This window comes from Symphodus melops (genome assembly GCF_947650265.1).
Source record: "Symphodus melops genome assembly, chromosome: 1".
Taxonomy (NCBI): Eukaryota; Metazoa; Chordata; class Actinopteri; order Labriformes; family Labridae; genus Symphodus; species Symphodus melops.
Window position 1 is genome coordinate 2,586,967 of NC_136691.1, and position 25,401 is coordinate 2,612,367.

Genomic DNA, 25,401 nt, shown 5'->3' on the forward strand with positions numbered 1-25,401 from the left:
AACTGCAGACAGCTTGAAATTGTGCTGTGCTCAATTTTGAGAGTTTGGAATGAATTTTTTTCCATACCAACTAAGACAGGAGTTCTCAAACTTTTCATCCAGCGAGCCCCAAAATAAAAATGCGCCTTTCACAATAAAAGGTCAAAATATGTAATTTTAAGTCATTTTAAATTTGTATTTATTTTTGGCAGGCATCTGGATAATAAAGCATCTGATCTGATGCTTTATAGTTTGCCTACAACGAAATTCATAATGATTTTTTTTTACTAGCAGTAAATTAAATAATCTATGAACTAGCATCTAATAATCTGTAGATGCACGCTGCCAATCAAGCTGAGGCTAGTTGCCAACGTAGCTTTTTTTCCCAAAGCTCCTGCACCTCAAACTGGATTCTGTTAAAAAAAAAAAAAAGTTCCCCCCAATGGCAAAGAAAAATCTGCCAAAAGTCCAAATCTGAGTTGTATAAACTCTGCAGTCCACTGACCAATGGGGAGACAAAATGATCCATTTCTTATCAACACTCTTTGGCTTAAATCATCCACAAAGGAGTGACGTCTTAAAGAGAAAACACATTTGTACAGTTTTGTCTTTCCTCTTCATGTTGATGTGAAATGAAAACTGTTTGAGCACACCTTTAGAAACAGGAGCTACTGTGTCTCAGTAAGAAGTGAGGAAGTGAGGAAGGGGGAAGGGAAAGGGGAATGATGACTCTCCGCTGGATGACTCATTAAGAACAGAACACTAATACCTTCATTTAATAGGTTTTGGTTCACAGACTGAATCAATCCAGCACAGTGTTTTTGTTGCTGTATTCATCAAAAGGCTGTAATCTCTTCCGATGACTCAGAGCGGTTCAAAAGGACACGAGTCTCGCCTCAATCAGCTCATCTCATTAAATGTTCTTAAAGTCATTAACGCAGACGTCTGTTCATAGTGAGTTAACCAGGAGGAAATAAAAGTGGAAATAAACGAATACCTTTAGGCTTTACTGGAGGCTCTACTTCCTCTCTCTATAACAACAAGCATACGGTGTCAAACATCCATTTAAACAAACACTTCTTTGTTTAAAATGTGCAGAGATGTCAGTCGTGATCACGGTGGGAGAAAAGCTGGAACGTTTGGTTCTTGAGTATTTTTTTTTGAAGACCTGCACAGCTGAACATCTTTGAACCAGCGTGTTTATGCTGGATTATTTTTTTCCCGCCTGTGTCTAGTTTTTTTAATAACTCTGACCTGAGAGTTTAATTTCGGTTCATGTTTTCACCGTGTTTCCTGATTGCACGTGTCATCCTTGTGTGGTCATTCTTGCAAGATTTTTTCCCCCCTCGTATCAACTTTGTATTTCTCAGCGAGGGGACAGGACAGAGAATCCCTCCCATGATTCCTCGCTAGCCTTGATGTCTTTTTTTTTTAATTAAGCGCCCCCTGTTGGTGGAATTTAAATACTGTGCATTTAAACAAAGTAACACATTTTTCTTTTAAGGTTGTTTTTTTTCACTTCATCTCAAACCAAATTCATTCAAATATATCAACTAGCATGTGTATGTTGATACTTTGGAAATTGCTGAGGTGGCATTACATTTTCTGGTTTGTTGTAAATTCCTTGCGTTGCTGTTGTGCACAATGAAAATAAAAAAATAAAAAAACGTTCAATCTTAAAGGGACATTTATGACTTTCAGGTTGTACTTCTCACTTTGCAACATTTGCTTGCGAATGCAGTGCACGTACGGTTAAATTAGCGTAGATTTTTCGTGTAGCTTTGTTATTTAGCTCCGTGTGCCTTTAATGACACATCTTCCATATAGAAACAAAACAACCTACTCAATAAATTAAGAAGTGTTAGCGGAGAACTTTTGGCACAGAAGTGAAGTCATGTTGATGCTCTGATACTTACTAGCTTGTGTTGGTTGTTTCTCTTTATCTGAAATATGAGAAGCAGAGAAACTGGTGAGCATCACGTCTCATCGTTCACATGTGAAAATCTCTCTTTTTTTTTTTTAATCGCGACTCCGTACGAACCTTGAGCCTCTTTGACAGACTTCTTTTCAGCCTTCACAGCTTTGCCTGTAAGAGGAGAGACAGACATATTACAGCCTGCCACAAAAAAACCTCTCCATAACTGTGCCGTGTATTTAATATTCCTGCATAATTATTCCCCTCTCAGAGTAATAAAGTTTGACATGTCGATAATTACAGTGTTTATCGCGCATTAAACAGCCCATTAAATCTCGTAATCTCCGACTATGTTTCCAACACGGTTGATTTGTCCTGAAATATGTCAGCAGAGACTTAACACTACAGCTACTGGACTTAAATTTATTCCTCCAAAGATTGATTCTTGTGTTTTCTTCTTGTCAACATGAGCAGAAAATTGATTCCAGTCTCGAGGTTGAAGGCTTATGAATATTGATGAAATCAAAATAGTGTTCCTTTGAATATGCAGTAAAGAAGCGATCTGAGCACTTAGGTTCGATGACCTGCTCTGGCTGGTACACCTCTTTATAACTCTGTGAGGCAGTTCTTGGTCTGCTATCTATCTGCACAGAAAAACACAGGACAGGATTTTATTGTGGATTTTTAGATTTTAATTTTGGGATTTTTGGTGCCTTTATTGGACAGACAGGACAGTGGATATAGTTGGAGATCAGGGAAAAGGAGAGTGGGGATTGTCATGCAGGAAAGAAGCCACAGGTCGGATAAGAACCCGGGTCGAATTATTCTGACCTTCTGACACAGCTCATGTTTTTTGGGTTAAAGGGCGTTTGGGAATTTTGCACCCTCAGCCTGGAATCTGTTGCAGAGTAAGTAAAGGAGCTCAGGGAGCTAAAATGTTTTTAAATCTGACTCTATAGTTGTTGATGCTTTTAGCGTGACTGCTTCTGATTGACTGAATCTGATTTTTATTTTTTTTATTTTTTTATCTGGTTGACTTTCACAGGTAGATTCCTACAGTCGACTGATACAGGCCACATTTAGAAAGTGATGTGAAAGGCCAAACCAAAAACAAATCACATCAAAACATTGAGCATTAATATATGCAGCTTTTTTAACATATTCGTTAATCATATCGATTATACCAGGGGGAGGAGTCATGCAATCATTTTCATAATTATGGGCGTGGTCGAGCTAAACAGGCGGTTGCATTGAAGCTGTTTCATTTTCCTTTGTTAGTTTGAGTCAGTATTTCCAACATGGCCGCTGCCATCACTGGGCTTCATAGCGCTGCTTCAGAAACCTACGTCCATGTTTTATACAGTCTACATGTGCGTGTTAATACATGCACAAGTTTAACAACACACTTACTTTTCTTCTCTGCCAATAACTTTGATCTTGTTTTGGCTGAAAATTAAAAGGACGTTAAAATGTGTTTTTATAAAAGTCACAGTTGAATGAAATCCTGAAGACACCGTCACGTCATGTCACCTGCTTCAGACGCAGATTTAGCAGGTTTCTCTTCCTTCGCCTGAGCGGTTACGTTCGCCCTCCTTACAGCTTCAAGTCTCGATCTCAGGCGGATCGGTTGTGGACGTTCCTCTGCATCCGCGTCTGTTTCGATCAAAAGCATATCGTTTTTATTTCACTGGATCATGAGTCAGCAAAAATCAGAAGACTGAAGTAAGAAATGTCCATGTTCGTTTTTACCTTTCTTGGCTGCAGATGCTTTGGCTTTACTTTTAACAGGCGCTGCTTCAAATAGACACAGCTAATTAGGGTCCAATCATCTTTCAAGTCACTGATGTGTGATGATTGACTTGGAGGTGTCAGCGTGTGCAGGTACCTGTCTTTTCAGAGGCTGATTTCCTTTTCTGTCGAGCAGCTGCAGGCTCTAAAATAACGAGGAACGAGACGCGATTACTGGCCTGAATCGTCGGTTTTCTCCGTGAATTATAACAAACTCCCTCAGGTGGAGAAGGGAGGGTGTTTGTGCACGTTTTTGTATCATTTTCTGATATTTTTAACGTTTCTGTGATAAATTGTTGTTGTACCTTTCTTGGCAGCTGCAGCAGTTTTGGTTTTCTCTTTCACAGCTGGCTCTGTAGGAAAATCAATTCAATTAACTCAGAGATGTGAAATGAGTAAAATCCTGAAGCCTTTCTTCAGCTGTTCAAACATTACATGCTTAATTTGAAGAGTGTTTAAGGAGCTGAATGTTTTCGTGTTTAATTGAGGTTCTTGAACTTAAAAAAATAAAGAAGGATTCAGAAGGATCATTACCTCTCTTAGCCACTGCAGCACTTTTGGGTTTCTCTTTCTTTGCTGCCGGTTCTTAAACAGAAAATATGTAAAAGGTTATTATTACACAGAGGGGCGTGTCCAGAGGCGTGAAATCGGATTGGAGACCCCAAATTATTCACAATTAGTCGGCTTCCTATACTCCGAGTGGAGACCGACAGCCTCCGTCTTCTCGTGTCACAACAACAGACTACCGCTGCCTGCATGGAGAGTTATTTCCTCTCATGCGTGCTCAGATCGTACGTGGTGATTGGCCGTCGGCTGCAGTCTTTGCGGTGTGTTCAAGTGCAACTTTCCAGCCGTTATTTGCAATAAAAGGATTTTTTCTTGACAAAGTGGTCCTGACTCAAATTGTCTTTTTGTGTCTTAAAACATTAAGCTAACGTATCCCTTCATCTCGTGCTGTAAAGTCTGTAAGTTAGAAAGAGTTGATAATTATTTGTGTACACGTCACACCACTCAAAAAAGTCTGGACACGCCCCTGATTGACCTTTAAATTAAACCCGGGTTACTTTCACCTTTCTTTGCCGCTCCAGCTTTGGCTTTTTCTTTTGTATCTGCAGCATCTTCAAAGGACAAAAAGCGCTGAGTCATGTTATTGAAATCTTACGGTATTATGTAATTCAGTTTGTGTATTTGCAGCAGAGCAAGTGTTTCAATTATATTTAACAACACTCAAGTGAGCGCCATAGAAAACAGAATAAAAGAGCCGTACGAGTGAATTACCTTTCTTTGTTTTCTCCTTTGCGGCTGTCGGCTCTGAGGAGATAATTAGAGTGAAATGAAACGGCCGAGCGGAGAGTTAATTTTCCGTAATGAATGCTTTCATGCGGCACCTTGTTTGTCAATGCACTAAAGCACTGTTAAATGATGCAGCTGTTGGTAAGCAAAGCAGTCAAGTACCTTTCTTTGAATCAGCAGCCTTCACTTTCTTCTTCTCAGCTGTCAAACGATCACAGGTTATTCATAAGTCGCCGCAGTAATGACCGTTAAAAGTGAAAAAACCTTCAAACGCAGGTTCTACCTTTTTGGGCGGGAGCAGCTTTCACTTCTTCTTCGACAGCTTCTGGTTCAAAAACAGAGATAAGTTTTTATGTGAAATTTACATCTCACATTCAAATCGAACACTGTTTTAAAATTCACATATTCTGCTGCTAGTGTTAAAACTTGAGAGAGAAAAAATGGAGGAAAACTCAGGACTAAGAAACAGGAGGCAGGTCCAGACACTTAGGATGCATTTAGTCACTACGGTGCAGTTTGGTGGATTAAACTACCTGCTGTCTGTCTCTGTGTGTGTGTGTGTGTGTGTGTGTGTGTGTGTGTGTGTGTGTGTGTGTGTGTGTGTGTGTGTGTGTGTGTGTGTGTGTGTGTGTGTGTGTGTGTGTGTGTGTGTGTGTGTGTGTGTGTGTGTGTGTGTGTGTGTGTGTGTGTGTGTGTGTGTGTGGTCCCTGTGAGTAATCTATAGAAACAGGTGTATGTACTGTATGTTTGTTGTATAGGACGATGCCAATTTTTTTCCAATTTTTTTGGTTTAAAGTGAACTCTTGAATCCACTTACTCATTTATAGTTGTTTTTTTTGTTGTTTTTATTGTATTTATTGTTATTGTCTTCTGTAAAGCACAGAATGGGTTTACGTTGGTATGAAATGTACAAATAATATTGAATTGAATAAGATCAACGCGTCTTCAGAAGAAGTTGAAAGCCAATAAGCGTCGGCTGAGCACCAATGGTTGGAGGGATATCAGACGCGCTCCTGTTGTCTTTTTTTTCTCCCATTAATACATTTGGACATTGGTTAAACTACGGAACCAGTCCCCTCACCCTGGACCGGAGCTGCTGCTGGTGGAGTCTGGATCTCAGGCTGAGATGGAGCTTCTGCTTCAGTGACGTTTGAGTAGATAGCTGCTGCCTGCTGGACTGGTGCTGCCTGCTGGACTGGTGCTGCCTGCTGGACTGGTGCTGCCTGCTGGACTGGTTCTGCCTGCTGGACTGGTTCTGCCTGAGGCGGAGGCTGCATCATGGGCATCGGATATGGCTGGTAGTGAGTATAGAAGGGCTGCATGTGCGGGGGAGGTTGCTGCTGATAGAGAGGTGGCGCTCCAGGGTGGACGGGGTGAGCGGTGAGGACCGGAGCAGAAGGAGCTGAAGGAGAAGGGAACGATTCCAGTCACTTCCACTGCAGGTATTGAACCCACTTATTATACCTGAAGTGTGCGTTACCTTGCATTGTTGGAGGAGGGTACGGGTTGTCTGTGACCACGTGGTGAACTGGAGGACAAAGAGTTTGTCAGTCGTTTCTGCAGGTTTGCATGTTGAGGTTAAGGGAGGAGAGATCGGCTCAGATCTGAATTTTTGCAAACTTACCGTACCAGCCGGGTGGAGACGGGCAGTAGACGGGTGCAGGTCTGCAAGGGCCGACTGGCACACACCAGAGACAACATGTTGGGTTGTGAAATGTACCGCCATTAAAGTCGCTGATCCCAATTTTAAAAACTCGCATTGAGTGTTACATTCCAAAGCTGCTCTGTAGATTTCAACAACTGATAAAAATATAATATGGGATTTTGAAATGACCCTTTCGGCTTTATTTTCTACTTTTGGAGCAATGTTGAGTATCTCGATTGATTTCAATTCAAATGTTGAAAAACAAACAGGTGGTTTACCGTCTTCTCCAGATTCTGGCGCCTCTTCTTGTTTTTTGGCCTCCGTCTCTGTAGAGACAAAATCAACATATTGAAAAACGACACCTCGGTCACCCTCTGTTTGTTTGTCATTAGAGCGAGAAGCTGAGCTGTGTGATTTATCTCTTAGCCTGTAGTGTTTACATTTGCCTTCTCTTATGACAGCGAGAAAGACTCTAAATGTCGTCTGTCAGTGACTCATTTCTTCTCTTACCTGGTTTTTCAGTCTTGGCCTTTTCTGCTTTCTTCGCTTTTAGTTGGAAGTCAAAATGAAAAAAACAAACAAACAAACAAACATCCATTGAATACAAGTTGTGACAGAGGATGTGAACAAGCAATGTATTATTGTTATTACTTATAATAATAATACATGTTATTGTATTATTATTATTACGTTATTGACCGAAGAAGAACAGAACGTGAAAGAGTCAAGTCTGAGTAACCTCTGAGGAGAAGAGGAGTCCTCCTGATCCTCCGGACTTTGGCCCCCAGGCCGGGAATTCTGGGTAAAGCTGCGACACAAACGCACAACTTAATTTCATATTAAACACGTAGAAGAAGCTGTTTTGTTAATTTGAAGGCATAGATGGTCGATATGATGCACAAAGACACTTTGGCTCCTGAAGATTTTTCTTCTCGAGCGCCTGAGCCCGGTCATGCTCCAAACGTTGTTTATTAATGCATGCAGCAAATACATGAGTTTATCTCTTGGAGCCACAGTGTTGCATGTGCATCCTATCCAGGAGTGTTTTTTTAGGACTCAGCATGTGAATAAGTGATGTGCATGTGTTTGCTAACTCTGGCACAGAACAGCGCTCATCTTTACCTTTCCTTTTGGGCTCTACGGTCACGGCGTCACGGTCTGAGAAATCAAAACGGAAAGATCATTAACGTGCAAATTTCAGAAAGTACAACTAAATATGAAGCACTTCCTTGTATTTATCACTATGTTGTATTCACATGTGGATGGGTTAATAAGACGCTCAGAGACTCTCCAGGTAATAATGTGCATTTTCCCGGCTCCATCAATCAAAGTGCACGCCGGGCCAAAAGATGCAGACGACATTGAAACACTAATTCATCAACTCTGACATCATAGTTTCTGTTTGCAGACTCGCAAAGACGTTTGTGCACGCTGGCTTTAATGAAACACTTCACGTTGTTATCTGTACCTTTTCTCCTTCTGACAGCTGAAACTCTCCTCGGAGCGTCTGAAAAACACAAACACACAGTCACAGACGTAGTGATGCATCGTCTGCTACAAAGCTCAGGAGAAGATGAGTAATTAATCTGCATTCGACGAAGATCCCTAGCTTTACGAGCAGGATGCAGACTTTAGGGCAAGAGAAGTCAGACAAAAAGTCTTTTGGGGTCGGAAGTTTCCAGACGTAAAAAAAAAAAATAAGGAGCAGCAGCTGCAAAAGTAGCACAAGCCGAGATGAATGAACATGCCACACACTGGCTACACACTGCTTTTTATTTACTTTGTTTTTATATGTTTTGGAAGCTTTAATCATCCGTTCAATCTCAAAGAACTTTTAAATGTGTAACAAACTCGTCTTCAATGAACACAGTTGATTTAAGTCTTTTTCAATCCATCCATTATATCTACCACTCATCCCATTGAGGTTGGGGGGGGGGCTGGAGCTGATTCACGAGCGTGTGTTTGGACCGTGGGAGGAAGCCGGAGAGGATCCACGCATGCATGGGGAGAACATGCAAACTGCACACTGAGAGGCTCCTGTCAGACTGGGATTTGAACCAGGAACCTCCTGGCTGTGAGAGGTGTGAAAGCGCCACTGCAGCCGTGATTTAAATAAGAGGAAACTAAATACCAAACAGGTTTTAAATTCAAACAAACAGTTTATAATAATAATAATAAAACACAAACCTTTCTTCTGGTCAGTCTTGGTCGCCGACTCGTCGGTCTTGGCCGAGTTCATGCAGGGACACACTGAGAGCACAGAGAGTCAAGGTGAAGCTTCAGTCTGAAGATATAACAAACGCTCTGCGTGTTATTCACGCCGCTGTCTGACCTGCGGGCTCACTCTTCGCCGCCTTCTCCTCCGGCTCAGCGACAGGTTTGCTCACATCCACAGAGGCCTTCTCCTCGTCGTCGTCGTCTTCGTCATACTCCTCTTTCCTATCCTCTGGTTCGTCCACGGTTTTCTTCACGTCGGCGGCCGGCACTTCGTCCTCATCCTCGTCTTCGGGAGCAGCAGACCGGCCGACTGAAGGTAAATAAACAGAGAGTAAAAGAGCCTCGTCTGTGTATTTGTGACAACAAATTTCAACAGTTTCTTTACGAGTCCCAAACACTAAAATAAAATGTACTTTATTCGATAGTCAGGATTTTATTTTGAATAAAGTTTTGTGATGTTTAAGATATTTTTGTTTTTTTCTTTTCATACACAGAAATACAGTTTATTTTTCTGTCTCCCTAAACTGTACATCTCCTCTGATTCACACTATTGGTTGACTGACAGCAGCCAGTATGATGACCCTCCTCCTCTTATTGGCTACTGCACACTAAATCAATGTTGTCTCACATGTTGCTGTTTATAACCGCCTGCTTCTCCTGCTGGATAAAAAAACATTCAGAGAACTCCATCTTCTTATAATGGATGACTTTAACCCACCGATGGTTTCTGTGTCGTCCTCCTCAGACTGATCTTCATCAGCAGCCTGTGTGATGTCATCATCATCATCATCGTCATCATCATGGTCCTCGTCTGCGCCTGCCTCGGTCTTTGCTGCCTCCTGCTGGACAGTGAGCGTAGCTGCAGCCGAGGCTGACGAGCACACAGAGCACAGAGATGATGTCACGTTTCTTTTGTTTTGTTTTTCAGGTTTTGTTGTCGATAAAGTTAATTTGAATGGACACCAGCGAGGCCAGAAACAATCAGTCACTGTACACTGTCATCAAAGGGAGAATAATAAATAATGCTGGAGTGTACCTGCCAACAGGAAGTCGTCAACATCGTCTTCATCGTCCTCATCTTCATCTTCATCTTCGTCGTCATCATCGCCACCAGCTGATGACTCCGCTGCGTGCTCATCTTCGTCTTTTACATCAATAATTGTGTCTGCGATTTCTTTTCCCTCCTCGAAGTCAAAGGTGAACTCAAACGAGCTGGTGTCGATATCTTCATCGTCTTTCTCATCATCATCATCATCATCATCATCATCTAATGTTTCATATGAAAGATCCTCACTGAGGACAGTTTCTGCGACAGATTCCTCGCCATCTGTTTTAAGATCGAGGTCGTCATCTTCGTCTTCATCGCCTAAGACTCCGCTGTCTGTACTCTCAAAGGGAGGGAGGTCATCCTCCTCCTCCTCCTCTTTGTCGTCGTCATCTTCGTCATGGATGTCCTCTTTGGTGACATCATCGACTTTCTCGAGATCGTCGTCGTCATCGAGATCAATATGGACGTCTACGTCGAGGTCCTTGAGGGTACTGTCCTCCTCCTCATCATCATCGTCATCTTCATCATCTGCAAAGTGGTCGGAGGAGGCGACAGAGACGTCCTCGTCTGATTGGTCCAGATCATCATCATCATCATCATCATCATGAGTCTCTTCAGCAACTTTGGCGTCTTCTTCCAGGTGTTCATCATCGTCCTCTTCATCGAGTTTGAAATCTTCCTCTTCCTCTTCATCTTCAATAGCAGCAGGAAGAGGAAGAAGGTCGAGCTCCAGGTCTTCATCCCTGTCAGCGGTGATGATGTCATCGCTGTCAGAGGTCGTGGCACCCTCAGCTAATTTGTCATCTTCATCATCATCGTCATCATCTATGTCCTCCTCCTCCTCGTCACTGGAAAGAAGTGCAGATTCACTGACTTCTGAGGAGCCAGTGAACGCATCGTCACTGGTGTCATCTTCATCGTCCTTTTTGTCGTCTTCATCGGAATCAGGCGACACAGCTGACTCGTCGTCCTCGGAGGTGGAGGCGGGTTCAGGAGAAACTTCATCGGCGTCATCGTCTTCTTCATCATCTTCTTCTTCATCAGCAGCATCTGCCTTCTCTTCTTCTTCTTCATCATCATCATCCTCCTCCTCGTCAACATCAGCTGCTGCAGGTTCCTTCTCGTCTTCATCAGCAGCTGCTTCAACTGCCTCTGCAGGGCCCTCTTCAGCCTCCTCCTCCTCTTCCTCCTCCGAAGTGTCTGCTGCTTCCTCTTGTCCCTCCTCTTCCTCCTCCCCCTCTGCCTCATCCACGTCTTCCTCCTCCTCAGCCTCCTCCTCCTCTTCTGCTTCAGCTCCCTCCTCTTCCTCATCCACAGCTTCAGCTCCCTCCTCTTCATCATCAGCTCCCTCATCTTCCTCATCCACAGCTTCAGCTCCCTCCTCTTCTTCATCAGCTCCCTCCTCTTCCTCATCCATAGCTTCAGCTCCCTCCTCTTCCTCATCCACAGCTTCAGCTCCCTCCTCTTCATCATCAGCTCCCTCCTCTTCCTCATCCACAGCTTCAGCTCCCTCCTCTTCCTCATCAGCTCCCTCCTCTTCCTCATCAGCTCCCTCCTCTTCCTCATCCACAGCTTCAGCGCCCTCTTCTTCCTCCTCCTCCAATACTTCTTCCCCCTCCTCATCTTCCTCTCCCTCCTCCTCTTCCTCATATTCCTCCTCTTCTTCCTCCTCCTCATAGTCTTCATAATCGTCATACTCCTCGTCCTCCTCTTCGTAATAATCCTCCTCCTCCTCCTCCTCCTCCTCCTCATCAGCATCCTCCATTTCAGCTCCTTCTTCTCCCACCTCTTCCTCCTCCACAACCTCGACGGCTGGTAGTTGGGACTCTGCTTGCATTCCTAGAACTGTAACAAACACAAACATAGTGTTTGATTTTCAGTTATTAATGTTCTTATGAGTAAGTGCAATTTATAAACGTGTCTCTGTTAATATTTCACCTTTTGACCCGTCATGGAAACTGTTTGTGCACAATAATGTGCCGATAATTATTAAAATCAGCCAAAAGATTGATGCTTTTTTTTTATTGTAGTGGGTAACTAGACGCTGTTAATTCTCTTCATATCTTTTGAGTTAATACATTCCTACAGCTTATACTAACCTATTGACACAACCAGGGGTGCTGGACAGCCTCATGTACGGAGGGTTATAATCCACATCGCAGCAGCTGAGGTTTTAAAACCAAGCTCAGCTCTTTGCTACAGGTCATCGTCCCCTCCCCCCCCTTTTTTTAAGAGATTTTTTTTTTCTTTATGCGCCACTGAGCAGCCTCCATTCTTTGAAACACCCACGACCTAGCTAACTGAACTAGCTGTAGCATTTACGCTGACCTCTAGCTCTAAATGCCTCATTTTACACCAGTTCGTCACTAATTTGATCTGCTGTTGATGTGATATTAGAGAGAGGGTTGATGTTATTGTATCTTTTGTACAGTCGGTTTATCAGAGCAAAATAAAGCTACACCCAGAGCCAATGCTACATAGAGAGTTAGCATTAAAATAGCACAGTTTTAAACATCTTAAACATGTATTAATGGATACTTGTAAAAAAAAAAAAAAACTTTTTTAAAACCTTAGCAACTTTAATTAGATTTGTGCTTAATGCAGGATCTTTAATGTAAGAGAAGGCTAACACTCCTGTAGCAGCTATGAAAAAGATCATAGGATCTGGCGTACCTTTACTTCGGGATGGTAGAAATTCTCCTGGAACACAGAAAGAGAAACATAAATGAGCACTATAACAAACTAAATAAATAGGTGCCAGTTTCCATACAGGTTTAGTTTTAGTAGCTTAGTGTTAGCAGTTAGCGCAACATGTTTTGGCGGGAAAAGAAGAAGAAGCTTCTGCAGAAAAAGTTGTGTGGTAGTAGAGAAAGAAATCTGTGATTTTAATTGTTGCTAGTGCAGGGGGATTACCTTCTGTTAAAATGGTGAGGGACAGGATTGGTTATATCCATCTAGAGTTAATCTAAATGTTTGCAGAACAACCATAAGATATACCTTTTTCTTTATTATTCTTCACCACTTCCTCTTTCTCCTCTTCCACCCATCTTGAATCTTTGAGACGGTTCATAGATCAGGTCAGCTTGAAACTGTCATTTTTTATTACAAATATGTTTTTCCCTCATTGTATGTGATATCTGTGATCAAAATGATCATCATAAGATAGCCTGTATGTAGATTTAGAAAGAAGCTTGCTGCAGTGGCATCTTTGGGATTTTCATTTAATTAGCTGATTGTTGCTAAGTTTGCAAAGACAATGCTTTATGCAAGTTGCAGTTCAGTGAGTGCATTGAATAAAAGCAAAATGATGCTTATATTCTATGCATAACATACATTTTAAAAAAGGTTTAATGAACACAAAGACACATTTCAGGCCCTAAAAACATGTGGCAAATACATTTCTACCTTTCAATTTATCCTTCATGAACAACAGTGCAGCATGAACAAGACACTCATAGCAGTGAGCGATGCTTCTTCATCTTTATTTCTGCAGCAGAGTTGTACTTGCAATAGAACATTTTGACAAAATGCTTTAATACAAACCTTTTTTTCTCACTGCGTAAAGATTTCCTGCAGAGGAAGAGAGGAAAATCAGTGAATGCAAAGCAATTTCAGGAATTGATAAGAGAGAGTCATAACCAAGGATGTATGTTTCATCTACTTAAAGAGAGATATCTACATTTTTTAACCTCTGTCGTTAAGCAACAGGGAAAACAAAATGCAAATTCTGCTTTCAAGTCCCTACTTTTTAAATGTATTGCAACAAAACAACATCATTAATGGACTCAATCGTAACCTAAAATATTGGGGTAGCAGACGTATAAAAAAAAGAGGATTCTCCTTTTAGTGTTGTTCTTCGCTTGATGGACTTGGACTTATTGTGCGCAATGCATCATGGTACATGTAGGCGTGCATTAGCAAGGAGGAGCCTCATCTTTCCTCGTCAGCATGCAAGATCTGCCTAACTCGTCTACGTTTTACATCAGCACTGATTGGACAGTCACAAAAAAAGTTCCAGAGTACCCGCCTTGTCAATAAAAATTAAATAGCTTTTTGTAGCTTCACAGGACGTCACTTTTGTTTTCCTACCATGTGTGCAATGACTGTACCTTCATCTTCTTCAGGAGCGATCAGGTTTGCAGCAAATTTGAACACCGCACTTATCACGTTTGTCGATTCATCCACTGCGTCGTTCACAGCCTTCATGGGGTCTGAGCCGATCTTACTGAGGCCTCCTGGTGGAGCAGGGACAGACACTTTCAGTTTGACTCAGGTTGTTGTTTTCTGCATTGTTCTTGATCAAGCCAAACATTCAGTAAGAGCTCCTCAACTCTTACTCTCTTACATTGCAGACTCAGTGCAGACCAGCTCTCATCACTGAGGGAATGTCCAAAAACAGAACATAAACTCCAGAGCAGAGGGTTAAACTGAGGTGGGGCTAAAAGAGCTGAAGTCTGGATTTTACCAAGAGCTCAATCTTTCAAACACAGATCACCCACCTTTCAGTTTAACCACAGCAAAACACCAACATGACATAATATTCTGCAAAAAGCTTTTGAAATCCTCCTTCATCAAGCTGTGGTATTTTTTAATTTTAATCACTGGAAGAGAAGTGGACTTAGTCATCTTAGTCTACGTCACTCAATTGTTTTTTAATCATATGTGGGAATTTTGTGCCGGAATAAAAACAATATGGTCTTCCAGTGTTTCCGCCACAGTTTGATGAAAGAGGAGCTGTGTTCAGCCAGAAACAATATGTTGTAAAATGGTTCATTTTTGAAACAGAAGAGACATAATCAAACTATAAGTAAAAACAATGTTGGATGAGGTTCTCCACAGAGAATAGTTTTGCATACTTCCATCCCTAAATGACACCAAATCTACACAAAGCAACAAAATTAACACAGAAAAAAAATGTACAGAAAAGGAAACAAATGTCATGAAAAAATGCATTTTAAAGGTCACATACTGTATTCCCATTTACAACCAGTGTAAAAAGTCTCAGACCTCCCCAAAACTTGTGTGTGAAGTGCTTTGCTGTAAATCAACTGATCCTGTATTTGATCATGTCTATAAACCCCTCTATTTCAGCCCTCCTGCTCAGAACAGCCTGTTTCTGTGTCTGTAGCTTTAAATATGTAAATGAGCGGTGTCTGACCACGCCCCCTCTCTGAAAGGGCTCGGGTGTACTTGGTGCTTTCTCGCTCCATGGCCTATTGTTTACGGTGAGAAGGCAGACTCGGAGGGCAGAACAAACACCTAGCTGTGGGAGTGTAACCCACCTGGGGGAGGGGCTACTGCCCTTTGTGATGTCATAAAGGGAAAATCTCCAAACGGCCTGTTTAAGCACGTATTTTATAATGGAGAGGATGGACTTATCTCATCATTGGGGGGTTTGTTGACAGACTGACATATTAGTGTTTGATAGACATGGTTTGTTTATTGAGAACAATATGTGACCTTTTGAGGCTGAGATTTTTGCCAATCAAGCTGAACTTAAGTCCATCGAGAAATACATTCATGAAAAAAAATTCTACTTAAAGAGGAAATTCCTGAAAAAACTTACCTCATTATTATACTGCAGGAACCCCAAAATTTGACAAACATGCTAATGTCACTTCATAAATACCTCTTCTACACTGTTTGAACTACAAACTAATTTCTAAAGTTTAAACTTTATCTAAATTGAAACCTTATTTTCAAGCATCAGACTTTGCTAAAAGCCTCTCTAACATTGATGGCTGAAGTTAGCTCTCAATGTTAGCTGATTAGTGTTTTTTTATCAGCGGCATTAGCAGTAGCTGGTTGTCTGACGGGTTAGTAGCAGATAAAGTGTCTTGCCTCTACGGCCTGAGTCCTTTAAAACCTTCCTGACAGCAGGAGGAGGACGACCTGGTTGGATGAGAAACACAGTAAGCAAAAGAGATTCAGCATGGAGGTGGAGCAGAAAGTAAGTAAGAGATGTGTTTCACACTGCAATGGCATGACGAAGATAAAGATGTGACAAGCTTTTTTTACTCCATGTGAGTTCATAACTAAATATGATGTTTAAAGAACTCTTTGTCAGGAAGTGTAAAGGAGAAGTTGCTTTTTCTATTAATATTAAATTTCACCTTTTTTTCTAAGGTAAAGTTGTGAATATAAAAGATTAGAATGATGTCTTTGGTTCTGCTGGTTCTAGCATGACTTAAAGGCAGGGTTGGTAGTTTTCGAAAAGTAGCATGATTTTGAAAGTAGCATTCCCTCAGTTCTCCGTCTGCACCCGCCCCCTCCCCTCTGTGCTCCCTCTAAAGCCACGCCCCCTCTTAGCTCATTGCTGCATCGTGTAAAAACTACGTCATCTCGTTTCTCATTCATTGGTTTGTTAACGCTCAAGTCTCATAATAGATTTTTAAAAAACAAGACTTTTTTACCGTCACAACAGCCAATGACAAACTCGCAGTATAAACTCCATCATCGGTGACACACTTTGAGTGTGGGCTCGGGCATGCGTGGGGTGGAGAACAAGCAGGAAGACAGGGAGGTTCACGATTGGTTCATCAGATCGGTACCTCGTAACAGACATTGGTCGAATTTTTTGCAGACTTACAAACTGCTTCAGATGACGGATTTTCATTTTCAGAGCACCTGAGTTATTAATTTCTGTCTGGACCTAAAGACAGTTTCTACCAAAATCTGAAAAAAGTGGATCTGGAGGAAATGACCAACCCTGCCTTTAATCGTAAACAACATTGCAGTTGTATTTTTGTTTTAATAAAGTAAGTAATGAAAGAGAAATTAAAAGGAAGATGTTCATGTTATGGTTAGAAAAATAAGTAAAATAGAAATGAGCGGCTATGAATGACGTGTTGGAAGCATTGTTTGTTTTAGTGTTGTGAAGACAAATGGAATCAATGCTTGCAAGTTACATCACTGTTGAAGAGAAACTTATGAGCAGGTACAATACAGATTCATATGACTGTAAATCACTGCCACAAAAGAAATAAACAAGAAGACATGCAATCATACTTAATCGAGAAAAAATGGCATTTCGTACAGTTGGACTGTTTGCAAATGAAATCAGGTTAACATTAAAGGAGAATGGGGACAAAAGAGAGATTTAAGCCCACAGTGGAGGAAATCCTTTACACTCCTTTTTCTTTTAGATCCGACAGCCCCACGCCTGTGCACGTATTACAGAGTCTAACTCCGCAACCCAACACCCTTTAATGAGTACATGTACAGATCTAAAACGTAACACTGAAGAGTGTTTGGGAAAGTTGCTCTGGAAATGTCAACGTCAACATTTCCGTCACTGATTCCTTAAAAGTTGGTTTCCCCAGCTTTGGAAGGCCTGATTTCTCGGTGAAGGTTGTCTGGGCTGGATGTGGGGAAACCTGCACACAAAGAGCTTAACTTTGAAGTATTTTTAAAAGTTGCTATCGTCCAACAGGGATCATCATTGACATCATTAAAAGTTGAGCACCAGAGAGCTGTACTACCACTGTTGAAAGGACAAGTAATCTCTTTCTAACCTGCATCCTTAAACATGAGTATGCACTTTAAAACCAGACCTTTTAAATCTGCACCATATCACATCAATCATTCTACCTGGAAGTAAACAACATATATTTACACAGATTATTAAGAGACATTTGTACGTCTTGTGTGATATGCATTAATTCATGTTTTTATATTTCATTTTGGTGTTTTATGTAACTTTTACAGATCAACTTGTTTTATCAATCATACGACTGGAACCTCCACACTTCTACCCGTGTACCGTGCATTTACACTTTGCATGTTTCATGTTTGGTCTGTGTTGTGTTGAGTGACTCTCCCTGCAACCAAATATACCTATATATATATATATATATATATATATATATATATACTTTATTTGTACCTACAGGTACAACGAACGTAACCTGAACCTGGTGTCCAGAGTGACCGAACGCTGAGTGTGGCACAAGCAATGATCTGTATTTGCAAACCCAATGGCTGGAGCAGCAGCAGAGAAACACTGGCAACTTAAGTGCAGTTGATGATGCTAAATTTGATATCAATTTCACCCAACGTCAAAGTGCTTAAAACTGAGTAAATCTGACCGCCATGAATGAACCAGAAGCAGCCATCATTGGACCACAGGGGCCAGAACAGATCTGCTAACGCCACGCTACAATCTGCTAACGCTAGTTGTCCCTGTATGAACACCACCTGTAAGAAATTATACAGTAGATTTACATACACGTTCAAATCCTTAACAGCTCGTTTTTAGTTTTAAATCCTCATGAAATCACCTGAATCAGAGCCTGCAAAACTAGAGCAGACGATGGGAAGAATTGCAAATGAACAGCGGACGACCTCTTCTTACCTGAAATGGTCTTGTAGTCTGTCAGGTCAAACATGATTACGAAAACACATGTCCACGTAATGAGGAGAGCCAGCACCAAGATCCAGGCCAGAGGAGAGCTGAAGGTGGAGTGGAGGTCCTCTGTGAAAGTTTTCTTGTTGATTCGCGCCGGCTGCGAACCGGCGTCGCCACTTTTACCGTCAATGACCATCGTGGTGGTCGACGACCGAGCTGAGAGGCAAAAACACTGTGATTAGACCAAACATCAAATCTGAAATTAGCTTAGATACATCAGCTACACATCACAGCCTACTGTTCTCTACTGCAGGGTACATTCAAAGCACTTTAATTAATAATTCAATAAGCCAAAAAGATCACTCTAAAGTTGAACATGGCCCAAAGAAAGTGTCAAACAATACGTTTTATACTATTTGAATATGTCCCAACCATAGACTGTAAATATTAATGGCTGACTCCTGAGTGATGTCACCAATCTGTTCCTGCAGGGGGCGCCATGCTGGAGATGCAACTTTCAGTCGAACCGAACGGCAAACTGAGAGCTGGAGATGAGGCGGGTTTTAAGCCTCTTGATGAACCACGCCCACCTGTCAATCATCCAAGCTACATTTCTAACTATGGATGTATTGTTCTTAAAATCAAAATGGAGCAGTTTTTAAAAAAATAAAATAAAATCGCCCAGTACAGTTTGTGCCAGTGATGACAATAACAATTTTTTTTTTTTTTTTTTTTTTTACTGTAAACATGTTAACTTGTGACATCCAGTGTTCCTGCAGCCTCAAGTGGACACTCGAGGAACTGCAGGATTTTTGCACCTTCACATTGGCTTCGTTTTTTCAACACTGGAGGTTGCTGCTTGGTCCCATCATGATATCTATGATAACTCAGCCCTGCCTGCCTACTGTTACTTAATCAATCAGAAGAAAAGTGGTATTGTCTGTTGCTTCAGCTATCTTGTAGGCGTCCTGTACAAACTGTTTTGTTGACCAATTTTATCACCTTTTATTTCTCACTTGATTAAATGAAGATACGTAGTGGTTTAGTTTTGTCTTTTAAAATCAGCTGCAGTGTTTTTGCTCATGTCTTGGGTGGGTGTGTTGGGAAAGCTCAGGCCACCTGTTGACTCCCCTCAGCTCACTGTTGGCAGCTACTGTAGGTTACTCTGTTACTGCTGACTCAAACAGCACTCCTAACACACACACACACACACACACACACACACACCACACTTACACATCTCTGTCTAACGTCATCACTGTGATTCCAGGTCAGTTCAAAATAAGAGTGACCCAGACGAAACCTCCCAGTGGCTGGTGTGAGACTATTGTCATGGCACTGACGGTGGCTGTTTATGTGAACAACACTTCTTAAAAAAAAAAGATCTTAGGTGTGTTTAGATGAAGGAATTATCAGGAGTGTGTGCAGACACAAGAGGCTTCTTAGGCATACATTTTCTGTGCCACTTCAAAACTGGTGAATTGTAGTTTTTTTACCCTGAGATTGTGAATAAATCATGTTTTTCCTCAATTTAAGTTGATATAAAACAAAGTTGGGTCTTCCACAGGAACATTTCACTGACTGTGAAACGATGGTACATTTTAGTGAGACATAATAACTTCTTAATCTTTTTGGCCAACGGGGTATAAAGCCCATCTCTAAATGGGTTTGACCATCCATCCCTGCATGATTCCTCCTTTTATGGCTGACCTGTCTGCACACTGAGGATGACTTTTCTGTTGTTACCCTCACTGGGTATCCATGGCAGCTCAGCTCAGAGGAGTCATTTGGGGCCAGTTGTTGCCTATTCGGTCAGAAAACAGAGAAGTGTAGTCATAACAGTTACTTCAAATGTTCACAGAGCTGAACTACGTGCAGCAGAGACCCCGAGGATTCAGCTGTTCGGACATGTTTGCAGCTGCGTTCAAGCATTTTTTTTTTGTTTATTAAAATGAGTCTTGTGCACCTGCGAAAATGTTTTAATGACGTTTTGTTTAGTATCTTAAACAGTTTGGATGCAAATATTCATGTGAGAAAATGGAAAACAGGTATTGTAATTATGAATATAGTCTCTAATCTTTTATCTGCATTTTTACACCCAACCCATTTGGTTTGGTTTGCGCTGGTGTGACAGCTGTCAATCAAAGCCTTGTGCAGACCAAACAACCGTAAAGAGACCACTTAAAAAGTTGGGTCTTGGTTCGCTTTGTTTCAAACTCTGGTGTGGGTACATCAACGTATTATTTTCAAGTCGTGGATTCGCTGTAGCCTATCGGTTGCCTGCAATGATAAATGCAAACAATATAAAAATCCATAACCAAAGCCGACATAATTCCCTGTAGTTGTCTGTTCAGTTTGCAGTTTGAAGGTGCTTTTGGAGCAGCCACAGGCCGGGCAGGAGTCGACTGGTCTTTATGTATTTAACCCGCGAGAAATTCCGACCAATCAGAGAGCATTTTCCTCACGCATCACACATTTTTTTCATGCATGCAAACTGGGCTTGGAGATAAAACTAGCAGTATGAAAACATCTTAAGTAGGATTATCTTAACATTTTCTACTTGATTTCTTAAAGTTATAGTTATCCATTGATCTACCCGTCTGCTTATGGACAACCACATCACCAAGTATGGACTGTTTCCCAGGAAAATCCTCCAATATCACTCGACGACAAACTCTGGCCAAGCTGCTAATTCACAAAACTGCCACAAACTCTCTGAAGAACGTTTGCTGCCAAAAGCTTCACAGAAAACTGAAAATGCAAAAGCCATAAACAGCAAATTGAACATTTTCAGAGAAAATCCAGCGAGGTATTATAGCAAGTCTGAAAACTTTTTAGAGTTAGATTCATTGGTGCGTATCAGCCAAGTTTAATATGCAAGCCAAAATGCAGAAAAGATCTTGATCATCTTGTAAACGATGTCACCCTGGCTTGACTGATTGGACTCTATTATTTATATTTTATTTTGTGCTGTTATTGATAAGTTTTCCATTTGGTTGCAAAGTAATTGTCTGATAAAATTCTTAACGTTTCTGATGCTGATTTTTGCCTGATTTTTGCACGAAGGAAATAACAAAAGGCGATGAGCTAGCTGTTGGAGATAAAGAATGTGGAAAACATCCCGGAAACATCACAAGAGGACGCTATTTGTTGTTGGATGTTTCTTTTAGATGTTCCACAAATTAAATCCTCCATCCAGAGCTTCAACAAGCGTGGAGTTGGTGAAGTTGTTGTTGTTGGCAGCTCAAATCTAATGATAAACTACTTGGGACATGTTTCAAATCGTTGGAGAAGTAAGACTTCCTTCCATAAAATATTGGGTTTTGACCATTCAGAAATGTCTGGAAACGGCCATCTTGTTTTCCCAATTAAAGGCCCGAATTTCCCCATTGGGGATCAATAAAGTCATATCTTTAAACATCCAGCCAGACTGGTTGATAAGCTCTCCTGTGAAGTCCAAAGATGGGCATAGCGTTCATGCAAACGACAACACTGTGCTCTAGGCTCCTTAGCTGGTTTCATTTATCGCACTTAGGAAAAGGATTAAAAATCAAGGAGGTGATTTCAATGCAACAGGAAGCACAATGTTGGAGCTGATTGATCCTTCACAGCTCGGTTGATGCCACAGAGGTCCTAAAGCTGCATTACAAATAGCCGCTACATGATAGCAGCATATTTTTAGAAACTTCCAATCATGAAATTCCCCCAACACATCAGAAAGCGTGAGAGAGAGAGAGAGAGAGAGGGGCTGTGTGCAAAACAAAACAAGACAAGAGCCTCATATACACAGTGAAACCAGGTGCTTTAGTGGCAGCAGATACTTTACCTTCAACTGCTTCGGTCATAGTTTAAAGAAGGTAAAAATCCTTTGTGCAGATTAAGTTCCCATAAAAGTAAAAATTTTACAGTAGATCCTCAACTCCTCCGAGCGATTTAATCCCAGCGTTTAATTCCAATCCAGCCTCCTCATATGACGGCATGTGCTGAGGATATCTGTCCACCACTGGTAACGCTTACATTTATTTTTCCACCCGCATTACTTAAATCTGCATTTCACTCCCTTGTTTCAGAACTATGAAAGAATTTGTACAGGTCCAAATATGTGCGAGGTGTTCCAGAGAGCTGACTTCCGCCGTGGTGGACAGACGGACCCTGACGGACAGAGACCACTTTAAAGTGTCTTTGCCCTTTGCCTGGTTGTAGATAGAGCAGCAGGATCCCCCCCTTGCGCCCGCTCTGACAGAATTAGATCGAGCACGGGGAGTGACGGACTGACGGAGGGGAAGGAGAGATTGGGAGAGAGAACTTTAAGGTAACTGTATACCAGCAGCCAATGTTGCTGCTGGACTCACGTGACGACAGCGTGGACAAGTTTCACACAGCTAAAAATCTTTCAAACTAAATGAAATTGTATCAATAAGTCTATTTTCAAAAAAAAAAAATTGGAAAGGTTTGAATAAACTGTAGAACTAAATAGGAAATGTTGCATTCATGCCATGTTTCTGAGCCCCAGGCCCTGAGTTATTCTTAGAGCAGCCCGCTGCTGCTGGTATTCTGCTTCGCCTTTTTAGGCCAGAGGCGTGACCTTAACACCACGTCCCCCCAGCACCCCCCTCATGTCAACTAATCCCCCCCCCCACCACCCCTGCAGAACTCCTCTGCTCGGAGCAGAGCTGTCATCAAGAGGAGAGAGAGAGAGAGAGAGAGAGAGAGAGGGAAGGTCGAAATCAAGTCCACCAAGTAAAATCAAATTGGGATTAAATACTGTTTATTAAGATGGACGGAGCAACAGCTGGCAGTGAAGCTAAACTACTAAGAGGCTGCAGAGCTGTCAATCATGATGTTACCTCCAGACTTCTTTGTATTTAATAACACATTTAAGTAAAACTACTCACTCTAAATAAACACTTGACATAAACCAGTGACGGATATCCTGTATTTTGTCCCATCTGTTAACATGGAGGGATACAGGGACCAGTCTGCAGGGGGCGCTCTGATTATTTTGGCTTCCCTCTTGGGCGACTGTTTCTCTGTCCATCTTAATATATACCGTCTGTGATGTGAACATTTAGTCATGGTTCAAAAATGTCCCTTAATGCATTTACAACTTTACCTGATTCAATTCAAAAAAACTTTATTTGTTCCCGGGGGGAACGCAACGGCACACAGAGCAGCAAACGAACGACAGTGCAGGTACACTAACATTTAACTAAAAATAAATGATTGTACTGTTTTTCAAAGGCCTTTGCTTTGCTACTCATTAAACTATGTATAACCACCTTTTTGTCTATTATTTTAAATACACCGGTCTCCAGACTACTTCTTCAAGGTCTCATCTCAGAATCAACTGCACACACGGTGAGGATTTTTCATTTTTTCTATTTATGTTCTTGTTCTTGTCTCGCTCTTGAACCCTGGATGTTTTGGTATCTGAGCACTCTGGTCTCAGGTGCATCTTGGTCCAATTCCTACTTCTTAATTCTTAATTTTGTATTCTCACTTGTCTAATGTAGCGTCACACTCTTGGATGGACAAAATGTATTCACTTTGTTTTTGGTTGAAATGACATTAAAGAGAGATTGGTTGAAAACTTTAAGGTTTCTGTTTCTGTATTTGCTAGTTGGACTCTCAATCAACCATCCTGTTGACGTTGAGATGTTTCCTGCTCCGTCAACAGAGACCAGCTGGAATATCTCACGTTGCTTTCGTTCAGGAAGTCGAAGCACGGTGTCATCAGCTGCAGTTACTTTTTTTTACTGTATATTTCTACATTTGCCATCCTGTTATTTTTCCCCTCACGTTAGAAAGTGGCACAGGCTCGAGACACTTCAGTCAAATCGTGTTTCACTCAAAGCCGCAGATGGGCGACGACACAAATGAACAGAATCAACTTCTTCTTGGTGTATAGTTGTTTATTTTTCATTAAGGTAAAACTCAGAGCAAAAAAAACAAACTAATTTCAACACTTGCATGGTGAAAAATACTTCATTGTTAGTGGCTCAACAAAAGCCTACAAGTATTGAAACATAACAATGGTTTTACACATGGCTCCTAAACTTCAAGGCCCTCCATAACCTTCAAGGCCCTCTACAACCTTCAAGGCCCTCCATAACCTTCAAGGCCCTCTACAACCTTCAAGGCCCTCCATAACCTTCAAGGCCCTCCAAAATCTTCAAGGCCCTCCATAACCTGGCCCCTGCTTACCTCACTCCTGTTCTTCTATTGTTGTTATGTAAATCTTTCAATCTCTCCTTTTTTTTTTTTTTTTTTTTTTTTTTTACTTTTAATGTTTATGTTTTATTGTCTTTTTAAAACCTTGCATGTCAGGTGACCGTGGTTTTTTTTTTGAAAGGCGCCCTCAAATAAAACTTATTATCATTATCTACTTCTATTGGAACCAACAAAAACCTCATTAATGAACATATCATGATTATAGATTAGTTGAACCTTGAATTTCCCTCGGGATCAATAAAGTATCTATCTATCTATCTATCTATCTATCTATCTTTGCGTGCTTGCTTTCTTATGAAGGCCTGTATCTGCAGGTACATCAAAGATTAGTGATAAAAAGCTGAAGCACTTAAACATCTGTACACACTAAGCACACTACTACATTAACACTTTTATATCCAGCTGTAATTATGTCTGTTTAATAGGATTTACATGCATGACATTACTCATTAACCCTTCATTTGATTGTGAAACACATGATGGTTGACTCTCAGTAATGGCCTTCACTTGTATTGTTGGGAGGAACCAGAGCTTCGTCTCCGTGCTTTCTTCCAAGCACGGATGCTAGAATAATCACACCCACCACCACCCCAACACCTAACATTATATAAGCGATCTTGTTCGTCACCCCTGCGAAAAGAAAAAAAAAAACCAGATCAATATGTTTTCTGATATCTTACAAAACTTAAACAATGTTAAAATATGTTTGTGTTGATGTGATGAGAATAAAACTTGTTTAACACACGATTACTGAGATTCGCGAACGCAACATGGCGACATCCTGGAAGACTGATATAATCACTGGATAATATGAGACCTTTAAACAACAAAGGCTGGAAAAATACTGATCTGAGTAAGTTCATGATTACTTTATACTTACAGTTTTTAAACCTGTTCCACCAAGAGACCTAAAGAGAAAGAAAATCATTTAGAAAAGC

General features: G+C 41.2%; 2 protein-coding genes across 8 annotated transcripts in view; both read right to left on the reverse strand.

Moving 5' to 3' along the window:
• The window catches only part of LOC306832109 (uncharacterized protein), a 35,988-nt gene extending 13,262 nt beyond the window's left edge, over positions 1–22,726 (reverse strand). Inside the window, exons 1-31 of one of the 6 annotated variants that reach the window (XM_079356538.1) lie at positions 22,059–22,725; positions 19,943–20,036; positions 18,239–18,448; positions 15,727–15,777; positions 13,995–14,120; positions 13,429–13,455; positions 12,559–12,585; positions 9,874–11,730; positions 9,556–9,708; positions 8,953–9,147; positions 8,808–8,870; positions 8,089–8,127; positions 7,743–7,778; positions 7,360–7,428; positions 7,131–7,166; positions 6,899–6,946; positions 6,600–6,653; positions 6,456–6,503; positions 6,057–6,377; positions 5,259–5,300; positions 5,138–5,176; positions 4,961–4,993; positions 4,753–4,800; positions 4,217–4,267; positions 3,988–4,035; positions 3,780–3,827; positions 3,644–3,688; positions 3,425–3,547; positions 3,305–3,340; positions 2,021–2,065; positions 1,896–1,922 (exon numbers count right to left, since the gene is read on the reverse strand). In XM_079356538.1, the coding sequence (XP_079212664.1) occupies positions 1,896–1,922; positions 2,021–2,065; positions 3,305–3,340; positions 3,425–3,547; positions 3,644–3,688; positions 3,780–3,827; positions 3,988–4,035; positions 4,217–4,267; positions 4,753–4,800; positions 4,961–4,993; positions 5,138–5,176; positions 5,259–5,300; positions 6,057–6,377; positions 6,456–6,503; positions 6,600–6,653; positions 6,899–6,946; positions 7,131–7,166; positions 7,360–7,428; positions 7,743–7,778; positions 8,089–8,127; positions 8,808–8,870; positions 8,953–9,147; positions 9,556–9,708; positions 9,874–11,730; positions 12,559–12,585; positions 13,429–13,455; positions 13,995–14,120; positions 15,727–15,777; positions 18,239–18,428 (3,925 nt within the window). In that variant the 5' untranslated portion in view covers positions 18,429–18,448; positions 19,943–20,036; positions 22,059–22,725. Of the gene's footprint in view, positions 1–1,895; positions 1,923–2,020; positions 2,066–3,304; positions 3,341–3,424; positions 3,548–3,643; positions 3,689–3,779; positions 3,828–3,987; positions 4,036–4,216; positions 4,268–4,752; positions 4,801–4,960; positions 4,994–5,137; positions 5,177–5,258; positions 5,301–6,056; positions 6,378–6,455; positions 6,504–6,599; positions 6,654–6,898; positions 6,947–7,130; positions 7,167–7,359; positions 7,429–7,742; positions 7,779–8,088; positions 8,128–8,807; positions 8,871–8,952; positions 9,148–9,555; positions 9,709–9,873; positions 11,731–12,558; positions 12,586–13,428; positions 13,456–13,994; positions 14,121–15,726; positions 15,778–18,238; positions 18,449–19,942; positions 20,037–22,058 lie in introns of all 6 variants that reach the window. The other 5 variants (XM_079356536.1, XM_079356537.1, XM_079356535.1 and 2 more) reach the window with 5 other exon arrangements.
• A 1,407-nt stretch (positions 22,727–24,133) lies between these two features.
• Positions 24,134–25,401, reverse strand: part of LOC306832264 (uncharacterized protein) — a 3,474-nt gene continuing 2,206 nt past the window's right edge. For both annotated transcript variants that reach the window (XM_079356809.1, XM_079356810.1), the window contains exons 5-6: positions 25,344–25,371; positions 24,134–25,093 (exon numbers count right to left, since the gene is read on the reverse strand). In XM_079356809.1, the coding sequence (XP_079212935.1) occupies positions 24,954–25,093; positions 25,344–25,371 (168 nt within the window). In that variant the 3' untranslated portion in view covers positions 24,134–24,953. The remainder of the gene's footprint in view (positions 25,094–25,343; positions 25,372–25,401) is intronic.